The sequence below is a fragment of the Mus caroli genome, chromosome 5 (assembly GCF_900094665.2).
Source record: "Mus caroli chromosome 5, CAROLI_EIJ_v1.1, whole genome shotgun sequence".
Lineage (NCBI taxonomy): Eukaryota > Metazoa > Chordata > Mammalia > Rodentia > Muridae > Mus > Mus caroli.
Genome location: NC_034574.1, coordinates 117,838,632 through 117,850,959, shown reverse-complemented (window position 1 = coordinate 117,850,959; position 12,328 = coordinate 117,838,632). Strand labels below are relative to the sequence as shown.

Genomic DNA, 12,328 nt, shown 5'->3' with positions numbered 1-12,328 from the left:
TAAGTATATAAGTACACTGCAGCTGTCTTCAGACACTCCAGAAGAGGGAGCCAGATCTCGTTACGGATGGTTGTGAGCCACCATGTGGTTGCTGGGACTTGAACTCTGGACCTTCGGAAGAGCAGTCGGGTGCTCTTACCCACTGAGCCATCTCACCAGCCCCGGGAACTGGTTTCTTAAGAGCTCCTGAACTACAGTCCTCAGATAAACACACCTATGGAGCATTTTTAAATAAAATATCATTTTAAGTAAGAACAAGAAGTGATAGGAAAAGAATGAAAGCCAGCACTTTCCCCTGGTCACCTGCTTAAAAAGAAGTCCACAGAGATTGGTATCGAGGTAGTAGGAACTGTGCACCAGGCTTTCTGGCTTTGAAGTCAGTTCTACCAAAGATGAAGGCGAGCTTCCCACTACACAGCTCATAGGCATGTGGGTGCAGACACGAGAGGGGCTCTAGAGTGGCCTGTCGCAGCCTAGAGGCTGACAACTCCCAGGGTCTCTAGGCAGGGCTCTGCCTGTGCCTAACTGCCTTGCCAGGGACAAGCACCTTGCCTGTGACCTCAGTCACAGCCTGTCAATATTTGCTTTCAGAGAACTGGAAGTGACCCTCTGCTCTGGCTGGGCTTGGCTCCCTACAAAGAAAGGTCAGCCCATCCTGTCTTGGCTGTCACTGTGAGGCCTTCAACTAAGGGGTTCTCAGGAATCATTCTGGGGTCACTGCCAGGTCAAGGATACTGCAAACCTCTGCCAACATCCACTGTCCCAGTGCTCCTAGCCACGGCCTCAGCTGTTAAGGCCAGCCACCTGGGTCAGTCACCCGGGACAGCCAGCTCTGATGAGCAAGTGACAGCATTTCTATAAGATCCAATATCGCAAGGGCCATCCTGTTGGGTGTGTGTGTGTGGGGGGGGGCAGGAAGTGACGGCTAAGCTAGCCAAGCCCTCACCCCAGACCAGGCTGCAAGCGAAGGATCTTGCCTGCTTAGCTGATGCTTGCCTCACATTCTGGAAAACACCATGCTTTGCCCTGTGGCACAGGTTGAGGACATGAAGGCTCAGAGAGGTAAAGAAACTGACTCCAGGCCCCACAGCTGCATCAAGGAGGCTGGGTTCCCAGTGTCCCACTATGGGCCTCTGGAGTAAAACTGGATCTTTGTGAGGAACAAGCCCAGTTTGTTCCCAGCCCCTGGCCCCTCTACAGTCTGGCGCTGCCTTCCCACAAGCTGAGTAGTCGCTCACCCACTGCACGGACGCAGGCTCCCGGAGGATGTTGAGGCTCCCAGCTTCAGGGCAAGTTTCTAAGTGCTAGACTAGATGGTTAATCTTCTCCTCCCGCAAAGCCTTCTGAAGCCTCGGGGAAGGGCAGGGCTGTCAGCCTAAGTCACGGACCCAGAGGGAGCTTCCTGTTAAATGAGTCTGGTTCACAAGGAATCCTTTTAACCTAAGTGTGGGCATGTCTGAGCTCCAAAGTTAACCTCAGGGGATGGGTGCCAGCATCCCTAGGCTTGTGCAGAGACTGAGCTGAGATGGGTAGAGATGAGAGATGGGAAGATGGACACACAGAATGAGAGAGAGAGAGAGAGACACAGAGAGAGAGAGAGAGACAGAGACAGAGAGACAGAGAGAAACAGAGAGGACCTGTGGTGAGGAGGATATGGGCAGGGCGGCTCCATCTCTACCCTGAAGAAGTCAAGAGAAAGGGGGAGGAGGGAGATGGATCTAGAGGGAAAAAAGCAAGAGCCCAAGGTGGATTTGGGGCCTCAGCAACACTCAGTGGTAAAGGAGGTGCTTTACCCCCTCAGAGGCCAGCCATAGGTCTAGGACCTGATCCTTTGACATAGACTGGCCAGATGCCTTAGCAGATAGACACCTGGCGCCCAGTCTGACTCAGAAAACTAACCCTTGGAGGCCTTTGGAGATGCAGGCTGGGCTAGGGTTCCTTTCAACTCTGTGGGCCTATGTGACTGACTTCCTCCAAGACCACAGAGGCGATGCAGTGAGGATTCCATTAGAACCTAGCAGAGCCCGGCTTTGCTCTGAGCACCATTTATTCTGTCGGCTGGGGTCACATGGTTAGAGGACGGTGGGACACCGACAACCCTGAAGCCGGCTCTGTGGTTATGCCAGCTGCTGCCATTCCTACTTAGCCTGACAGTTCTGATGAATAGCAAGGCCGCCCTCCGATCACAGGGGTCACCTCTGCCTCAGCTGCCCAGAAATGGCTATTCCAGTGCTTAGCCTCAGAAGCCAGTTTTTTTTTTCCAGAGCTTTCTACAGAAACACCTCCTCCCTTCTTGATATGCTCAGCATTCTCTTCCCAAGCCTCAGATGGAGGGACTTCCAGGATAGCCTCAGGGCTCGGGACTGGGCTGCAGCATTGTGGAGCCTTCCTTTGCCAGTGATGAAGGGCAGATCAGGCACAAATGGGAAGATGTGGATTGACTTGAGCGGCCTAACAATTTGAAGGCAGATGTCACAGAGCTGACCTTACAAAATGGCATGCCTGGTATCTTGACTTTGTTCTCCAGCTGATCTCTTCCTTATGGCAGTGTGGCCTAGTGGTAGGGCACGGGGACTTACCACAATGCCCCAGGGCTTGGGTTCCATTCCTAGTAAAAAATGACCCAACTTTAGTTCCAGAATAGATCGATCATCCCTGTGGCCAAAGAGGTACTGCATAGACATCCCCTCTGGATGTGCAACCCCCACGCCCCCCCCCACACACCCATTCATTCGATTCTGCTATGCCAGCTGTGCCGGGTCTGGATCTAGAAAGGAGCCAGGGGAGGACTCAGAAGCCATAAGCAAGACAGGCCATGAGTAAGCTGCACAATGAACTGAGTAAGAATGGGGACAGGCAAAGAAGGCGACAGGCAGAAGCATGGGATATAAGAAGGGGCTGCTCGGGTCACGAGTATAAAACAGCACAGATGAAGTCAGCAGACACAGGGGAGCTCCCGCAGGATTTGGGGTGGGGGGCAGTCAGTGAGTCATGAGGTGGTGCTGGAGAGCTCTGAGCCTCAGGGTGCAGGTCCATGTCCTGAGGTGCACTGCTTGAGATCACAATATAAGCCATAGGAACCTTTCTGTGACTACCTCCCTCCAGTACAGCGCACACTGTCTTGTGGCACTTTCTCTTGAACAGGAGTCCTGGAAGCCTCTGGAATGGCAGGGCCACCAGCCTGAGTCACAGCACAGAAGGAACTGCCACTCAAAAGGACTCGTTTTAACATGGGTGGATGGCATGTCCGAGAGCCCAAACATAACTGGGCATCCTGTAGTTTATCCAGCAACCCTGGTAAGGATGATTCTCGGCGATCCCTTCCTCTGCCTGTTCTACAGGCCCTAAAGATGCATTCCAGATGACTGCATCGCCTGGCCTCCTACTTGAATGAGAAAAGCTCAATCAGTCCCCAGTGGGGACAACTAGTGACATCTGAGTGGCCAGGAAAAGAGAATAGGTTGAATCCACTCTAAGGCAACAAGAGCTTTCTCTCAGGCTCTCAACGTGCAGGGTTATGCAGGTGCGTGATCCACAGACACACCTTGGATGGCATAAAGAAATGTGGCTATTTTGTCTCTGCACCCATCACAGGACTGTGAGACGGGGTAAACAGTAGGTTAGGGAGGAGAGGTTATAAAAAAGAAAACCAGCAAAGGTGGGGAGGGCAAGGCCTGGTAGAGGAGCAGCCTGGGGACTCTCTGGGGACAGGAGTGGCCAGATCTCTCTAGAAGATATGCTGTTGTTCCACACGGGATCCCCAAAGCATCATTCAGTCAACAACTTAACATGTCATAGCTTGAACCCTGAATGTTTTCTAAAGACTACATGCTTTAAGGCTGTCAGGTCATGCCCCCTTGCGGGTACATCATGCCAGCAGCCACTTCTCAACCCTCTGCTCCCAGTTATTAGGCAGAGAGAAGCTTCGATCTACCGTGCCCCCCTACCCCCTGCCCTTGCCAAGATGGTCTGCCTCAACAGGTCCCAAAGCAACACAGCCTGAAACCTTGGAGACCAGGAGTTAAAATAAACCTCTCCTTGGGTCTTAGATTTTTATGTGTGTGGGTCTGTGGGTGCCCCCAAAGGCCAGAAGAGGGTTCTAGACTCCCTGGAACTGGAGTTGGAGGTAGCTGTCACCACGTGGGTGTTGGGAACCAAACTTAGGTTCTCTGCAAGAGCAGCCATGTGTTATGAGCAGCTGAGCCCTCTCTTCAGCCCCCTTGCCTTCTTATACATTGTCATAACAAGAAGCGTGTCCGTGCTTGCTTCAATTTCCTTTAGCTGGTGTGTGTGTGTGTGTGTGGGGTGTCCAGTTGAAGTGAGGAGCTGAATTTGCTTTTGTTTGTATGTATGTATGTGAATGTACACATACGTGTGGAGGCCAGGGGTCATGTCAGGTGTCTTCCTCACTCACGGTACACCTTATCATGTTCTGTAGCAGGATCTCTTACTGGGACCTGGAGCTCACACATTTCCAAAGCTGGCTGGTGAGTGAGCCCGTGGGGATCCTCCTGTCTCCACTTACCCAGCACTGGGACTACAGGTGAGCCCACACACCTTGGCTTTTACCTGGGTGCTGAGGCTTAAACTGTGATCTGCACGCTTATAAAGCAAGCGTTTTACCGACCGAACTCTCTCTCCAGCCCTTATGTGGGATTTGGGTTTTAGTAAATATCCCAGTGGTTTTAGCTGTTTATCATTCAGTTTTCATTATATTAGAGAATGCAACCCAGTGGCATTTCTATGTCCTGGTGTCTGGTAACGACCAGTCCTTTTGATTGTCCAGGGTTCTCTTAGTAGTTCATACATGACTGAGAGATCCAAGGTGTGTTCAGTGCCATGCAGTGAGGTCCTTCTGAGATGACAACTAACATTCCCTGCCATGAGCAGAGACAGCATCTCTCACATCCTAAAATCCAAACTATCTTCATAGCTTCTTCGTTAGTGAAAGGTGCACACCATGTAGGCAAGGACCACTCTCACACACTAGTACATTCTGCCGTGTGCCGTTTTGACAAGACCACTACCTGCTTTCTATTGGCACCCATCTCAGCCCGGCCTTTGTGTCTTTCTTTTTGGTGCTCTCCTGTGATTGGCTTACATTCTGCAAGGGAGGTTTCTAACTTATTTTTAGGTTATCTGCAAACCATTCCGTGTGTGTTGACTAAAACTACACTGGCAACCCTGCAAGCACAAGATCAATGGGTAGTTGAGTCTACCAGAGTCCAAAAGCAAGTGTGACACCATCGCCTCAGGAGTCAGGCACAAACCTCAGGCTTTTTCTCTGCAAGACCTTGGGACTAGGACGTAACTCTTAAGGACTCAGGGTTCACAGAGATGGGAGTGAACAGGGTTAAAACATAATGTCCCAGTTAAGTATGAGGCTCAAGATGGCTGTTGTTAACAGTCAGACACCACCATGTGACAGGAACAGGTTTAAGACAAACCTTTATCACCACAGAAACACCATCTTTATTCTGTAGCCAGACCCGTCTTTCCGAGAACCGGGTCTTTTCCATACATACATCAGGTTTTCCTGGAGCCATTCCAGCATGCACACACTTGGGTGTGCAGACTGTCCCCAGCTTACCTGTGGCCTTGTGTAACATGCCATGTTATCCATCTTCCTTTTCTATTATAGCCCTCATCTTCCCGATGCAGTACAGTATGCCTCTATTTCTTGTTAGTCAGCTTCCTAATATTTTTTTTAATTAAATGTTTGTGTTAAATTGTGGGTAGGTTTGTGCATGTAAGTGAGGAGGCCCAGAGGCCTCAGATTCCTTGGAACTGTCGTTCCAGGAAGTAACTGAGCCATCTCAGTTACTGGTGCTGGGAACCAAACTCAGGTCTTTTTCAAGAACAATAGTATGTAGTCTAAGTAGTATGTACTGCTAAGCCACCTCTCCAGCTCCCGGCTTCCCATTCTGGCTTCACTCCATGTCTCAAGGTTTGGTTGGCCCTGTGGGAACATTCAAGATCCAAACTGCAGCAACCGTCCTCATTTCCTATTTGTTCTGGGGGCCCATGACTTGTGTGGAACCATCTGGTGTCCCTTGAAGGTCTTTGTCAGGACTGACCTTGTAACCCAATCAGAAGCTTCTATAGCTAGTATGTCACTTCCGAATGGATCAGAACCTTTCCCTAGAAAACAGATGAACTCTGCAGAGGCCAGAAGTCTCACAACAAACGGGTCCTAGAACCGCCCAATGGTTCAGGGTAGACCTTGGGCAGGGCCAACAGAACATGGAGAGGGCAAGTGGGACTGTTTACAGAAGTTACCACTCAAAAAATACAAATGTCAAAGCACACATGAAAATGGAATACAGAACTAGGCGTGGTGGTGTATGCTTTTAATCTTAGGCAGAGGCAGGTGGATAGAAGCCAGTCTGGTTTGCAAAAGGATAGCCAGGGCTGTTATTCAGGGAAAACCTGTATGCCCCCAGCCCTCAAACAGGATGGAATACAAAAATTAATCCAAGTTTCTTCCACCTAAGCCCAGATGGAAACTTCAGCCAGATCCTTGTTGATGAATCCACACAAAACATTGAGTTGGGTATTTGGGGAATTTTCTGTAGTGCTAAGAACCAAAGCCTGCGCACCTCAGGTGATCATCCAACTAAACAGTCTCCTGGCTCGATAGTTTTCAGCTGTCCTGGAGGTAGGGCTGTGAGGGCACTGCACCACCTGAGCCCGTCCTATCCCTCTGCCTCACCTGCTCCTGCTCAGCTTCTGTGCCGTAGGGTCAGCTGTTTACATGTCCCCAGGCTGACTTCACACAGGACTTTCCCACCTGCTTCTGATCCTTGCCTGCCATTCACCTTTCCAAGTCTCTGAAGATCTCAGCAATAGCACAGAAAGACAGGTGGGCGTATGGTTCCAAACATTAGAGCGGCACTGCCATCTCAGTGAAGATGGGGACGGGTGCAGGCCCAGGCTGAGCGCACCTCATCCCTGCCCCAACACACACCTTCAGGACAGCCTCTGAGGAGATGAGGTGCTTCCTGTTAACATGGAGGACCTGAGTCCTTCCTTGAGGTCCGTGTACCCAAAAGGGCCCCAACACCACTGCTCACCAACAGTGGTCCCTGGGGGAAGTATCTGGGTAGCTGTCGCTTCCATCTCAGCCACCAGAAGGTAGACTTGTCTCCTCTGAGCTGGTGGCTGCTAGGCTGCTTCACAACAGGTCATGCACGGGGCCTTGCTTAACCAGTGCCTCACATTTTGCCAAGAATGCGCCAGTCAGAAGAGACAAGAATGGGCTCATAAAAGACACGTCCAAGGGTCCAGGCAGACAATAACAACCAAAATGAGTCACGCACAGAGTATGATTGCTATCAACATTGTAAGATTAAATTTTGTTACGAATATCTATTCTACAGCACAAATGACAGCCAATTCCAAGCCCCAGGACTACCGAACTCATACACCACACAGGAAACATAGGGTCCTGTTATAAAGTGATTTTATTAAATTGATTTAAACATACTGTAGGTCAAATAATATTTCTGAAGATAACAATTATGGACTTTAAAGCTTGACATAAAATTAGTAGCTTCCAAAGTGTTAGTTGTATTCCCCAGCAACCGCATGATAAAATAATTCAACTATGTAGAAATATAGAACTCTAGGACTAGCTGGAAATTGGGAAATCATTTAGTCCAGTGTCCTCATTCTGTGAGAAAACTAGACCTGAAGATTAAGCGATTTCCCCAAGCTTACATACCTAATAGTAATAAAGCTAGAAATCAAACCAGTTTTCCCTAAACTAAAATTCTATTGATGATATTTCAACTGGCTCTCTATCAACTAAAAGTCTATCCAGGCTTTGCTGGTCTAATGCTCCACGCTGTGGTGACATGGAAGTGTAAGACACTACGGGAAATCACTGTGGTGGTTGTGAGGCCAGGAAGGGGCTTTGTCAGCCAACAGCCCTCGGTGGAGGGGGAAAGGCAGTGATCAGTGGGCCAAAGGCTTGCCTGCAGGTCTCCACTAAAAGGCATGGTGACATTCACTCTTCAACCCCACCCGCTGACTATGTGCTTCCACAAAGCCCTCTATGCACCAAGGCTTCAGTTTTACAGAAACCTCTTCCAGCCAAACTCCAAAAAACCCAAAACAAAACAAAACAAAACAAAACAAAGTAAGTCTTGTTACTTCTAATCATCCGGGAAGTTCCTTATCCAGCCCTGGATGGCTAGCAGAAGCCACCAAGCCAGTCACCCACTTCAAATTTGCAGGTCATTAGTTTCCCCAAAGACTTCCTGAGCAAAAGACTGCATGTGGAGGACGGAGAATGGGAATGAGAAGGAAACGGAACTACGAGCTTTGTGTTGGTGTCACTGGGGACTTTTGGTCTCAACATCTCTTGAGTTCTTCCATGAGTTTTACTATCAGTCAGTAAGAAACAAAACAAACAACAGGTCTATAAATGCTAGCCACTAAGTTCATGGCTCAGCACCTCCCCTCCCCACACACTACCTCCAGCACCTCCATCTCGTCCCCAGAGCCAGCAGCACCTGTGCTGTGTCCTGTCACTGCTCCCTTCACCTGACCCCAGCACCTTCAGCGCAGAGTTCCTGACCCTTGCTACCTGGCCCCCCACCCCCCTCTACATACCACCCAGTTTCTCACAGCACTTAATCACTACTGCAAACTACGCTATTTATGTGTTAGCCACTTATCCTGTCTCCTCCAGAGGTGAACTTCACGATCCAGTGGCATTCCCAGCACCCAGTACATGTCCGACACCCAGGAGGCGTTCAATAAATACTCAGTGAATGAATGAAGATGTTGGATCAGTAATACACACTCATGCCTAAAAAGAATTGTATGTGACTCATGGTGACACCTACACATTATTGCCTGAGATGACAGATTCATCCTCAGTGACTCCCCCGTCAGCCCTCTCAAGGCCTTCCTAGCTAGTAGGGACTCAATCCCACCACCTAAAAAAGGAGCCCGAGAGGGTCACTCTTGAAGAAGGCAAGCTCAGTTTTGCTTGCTTCTTCCTCCCTGATATATACATTCAGCTACTTAAAGAAAAAAAAAAAATTCAAGTTGGAACATGTGTTGAAGCCACTAGAAAATAAGTCTAACTTAGAGACACAGTGATTAGCAGAGTTCACAAAACTAAAGGAAAGTTCCAGGGCATGTACACCTGCCAATGATTCCTGATCGGCTGAGTGAGTGTGCATATTACAACTTTCCTAATATCTAGAATGAAGTTTAATGCCATCTAGGAAGGGGTAAGTGTTTATAGGTACTCTGAGGACGTGAGGTAAGGTGGATTCAGAAATAACAGGATATATGGAAAGCTATGTCAGGGCAACCTCAGCAATACCAGGACTCGGCCTTCCCGGGAGCCGTCCATTTCTGAATGCACTGACCGGTAGGTAGAAGGAGCATGAGCCCCACAAGGGAGTGCCTGGCACTGCCCGGAAGCACAGCAGGCAGGTGACTGAGCGGCTGGGCAAGGCTCCTGAGTTGTATTATTTCAACTCTGTGGCATGTTGCCAGTCTCAGGAATCACCACACCTGTGACAGGGACACAGTGCTCCATCTTGGGCAAATACAGAGAAGAACTCCGAGTTCAGAAACACAACTTCACCTAACCCTCCTCAGAAAGAATGTTTTCTGGGGACGCTGTACATGTTCCTGGGTTCAGTGTGGGTGGACTTGAGGTTTCCTTCCTAGTGGCACTTACGGGTTTAAGATTTTTAATTCTTAGCAAAACATTTTATATAACTGATATTTTGAGATGGTTTCTCTCCTTGGTGTGCACTCTCTGATGGATGCAAAGACTTGTACTCTGGCTGAAGGCCTTGCCACACTCATCACACTTAAAAGGTTTCTCCCCGGTGTGCACTCTCTGGTGGATGCAGAGGCTGGAACTCTGACTGAAGGCCTTCCCACACCCACAACACCTATAGGGCTTCTCCCCTGTGTGTACTCTCTGGTGGATGCAAAGGCTGGAGCTCTGACTGAAGGCCTTCCCACACTCGTAACATTTATAGGGCTTCTCTCCAGTGTGGACTCTTTGATGCATGCAGAGGCTGGAGGTATGCCTGAAGGCTTTCCCACACTCTTCACATTTGAAGGGCTTCTCCCCAGTGTGGACTCTCTGGTGCATGCAGAGGTTAGAACTATTGCTGAAGCCCCTCCCGCACTCACTGCAGACGTACGGCTTCTCCCCAGTGTGGACTCTCATGTGGATTTGAAGGTGGGAGCTCCAGTTGAAGGCTTTGCCACACTCATAGCATTTATAGGGCTTTTCCACAGTGTGGATTTTCTTGTGTCTATTAAGTTTGGTCGTCGTGCTAAAATCCTTACCGCAATCGTCACATTTATACACTTTCTCTCCTGTGTGGTCTCGCCAATGAATATGAAGCTCTGATATGTGAAAGAAACCCTTATCACATTTGTCACATTTATGGGGTTTCTCTGCTGTATGGATTTTCTGATGCATAAAAAGATCTGCTCTCTCAGAGAAAAATTCCCTGCACATGGGGCACTTGTAGATCATTTTTTTTCCTATTTGGTATCGTGACTTAAAGAAGAAAGTGTCCTTACAACTATGAGTTCCAGGACTGCTACTTCATAAAGCCTCTTATTTCGCCATCTTGACAGTCTATCTCAGGCTTGCTCTATTGGGCAAGCTAACTGTCAGCCTCAGCTTCTCCCTGCCTGTCTTTCTGTGGAAGGCTTCTTCCTGCATAGTGCTCCTCACTCAGAGCTCCCACTGATTACCAAGTCACACTGACTCTCATATGAAGCCCATAGCTCATCAGCATAGAGCTTCCATTCCTTTAGATCCTGAGTGGTCAACATTACAGGAGCAGGAAAGAGTGAGCCTTTGCTTTGAGCCCCTGGAGTCGTTTGTTCTCTGATATACAGTACGCTTCTACTTCTCACTCATAAAAGCCTGAGTAGTATGATCTGTCTGCCCAGGGCAGAAGGTGCCAGCTGGTGAGGAGCCTCCACAGCACCCTCAAGAGAGTCAGAACGTTGTTTTGCCTCCTGCCCATCAGATGGCAGGCCTTGCCAGCATGAAGGCTCCTTGGCTTCAGGGACAGCCAGTCTTGCTCCTGGGGACTCTATAGAGTAGCACGCTGGTTTTCTGTAATATAAACAATAAATAACGTGCAAGGTTCTTTTAGTCCAGAAATGTCCAGTCAGGATTAATGTTACTTAAATGAGACAGGGATGGGAATAGGGCACAGGGGACAGGGGGACAGGACATAGGAGGAATAGGACAAGACAGACAGACAGACAGACAGACAGACAGATACACACACCCCGACCCGACCCCTACCTACCTTTTCTTGGTCCTGAGGAGGTAGCTCTCTTATCTTCCAGAGAGAAGTAGCTTGGATTTGTCGGTCTGAGAAAAGAATTGGAAGACATCATGGTCCTGTTTTAGGACAAGTAGCAACTCATCAATTACATGAGCACTGTCAAGAAGAGAACTCCTCCTGACCAATAATAAGTGAGTTTGAAGAGCAACTGTTCTGCAGGAGAAAAACCATCTCCACTTTGGAAGATCGACCCCACATGTGAGAAAGGCGATACACACGTCAGTGTCCAACATTCCCCTGGCTGAATTCCGGCATGCCAACAGCATCTGACCCTCAGCCTGAGTACTGAGGCCCCGCCCGGCCGTCCTTTCTCTTCAGTTCTTATACAACCCAACTGCAGCCTGCCTTCCAGCCTTTTCACACTGCTCGCCCAGGGCAGGCTCCACTTTCATATGGTTATGTCAGCTCCTCTCCCGAGTAAGGATGCAACCCTGAGCAGGATACAACTTTCATCTTATTTCCTTTCTTCAAGGAACATACAACTTGTAATTATTTTCTTTATTTCCTGGGTTCTGATCTGTTTCCTGTACTGCAGTGTGACTATGGGGGAGAATGAATGTGGCATGTTGCTCACTCCCGTGCCCTGCCAGTTAGTGCTCTGTAAGGATGCCCAGGATCCTTTAGGAACCCTGCCCACACCCCACCATAGCTGCCTCATTCTAGAGAGCAGATGGGAAACATTTGTCACTGCCATATTTCTCTAGGCTTTTTACAGCCACAGGGGACACGTGAAAGTCAGAGAATAACCTTGGCCCCTACTTCCCACCTTGTTTGAGACAGTCTTTTGTCACCGTGTGCTGTCTGAGTACTGGGATTATAGACACATACTTACATGCACGTGCCCACGCCCAACTTTACAGTGTTCTGTAAATTCATTCAAATGTGAGTCCTCATGCTTTCATTTACTACTGAGCCGCCTCCATGACCCTCAACAAGGGTCTTTTTTTTTTTTTTTTTTTTTTTTTTTTTTTTTT

At 48.9% G+C, this 12,328-nt stretch overlaps 1 protein-coding gene across 1 annotated transcript in view; it reads right to left on the bottom strand.

Annotated features, from left to right (window-relative positions):
* Positions 1–7,445: 7,445 nt before the first annotated feature.
* The window catches only part of Znf664 (zinc finger protein 664), a 27,325-nt gene continuing 22,442 nt past the window's right edge, over positions 7,446–12,328 (bottom strand). The window contains exons 3-4 of the mRNA XM_021163444.2: positions 11,316–11,380; positions 7,446–11,116 (exon numbers count right to left, since the gene is read on the bottom strand). Coding sequence (XP_021019103.1) covers positions 9,737–10,522 — 786 coding nt within the window. The 5' untranslated portion in view covers positions 10,523–11,116; positions 11,316–11,380 and the 3' untranslated portion in view covers positions 7,446–9,736. The remainder of the gene's footprint in view (positions 11,117–11,315; positions 11,381–12,328) is intronic.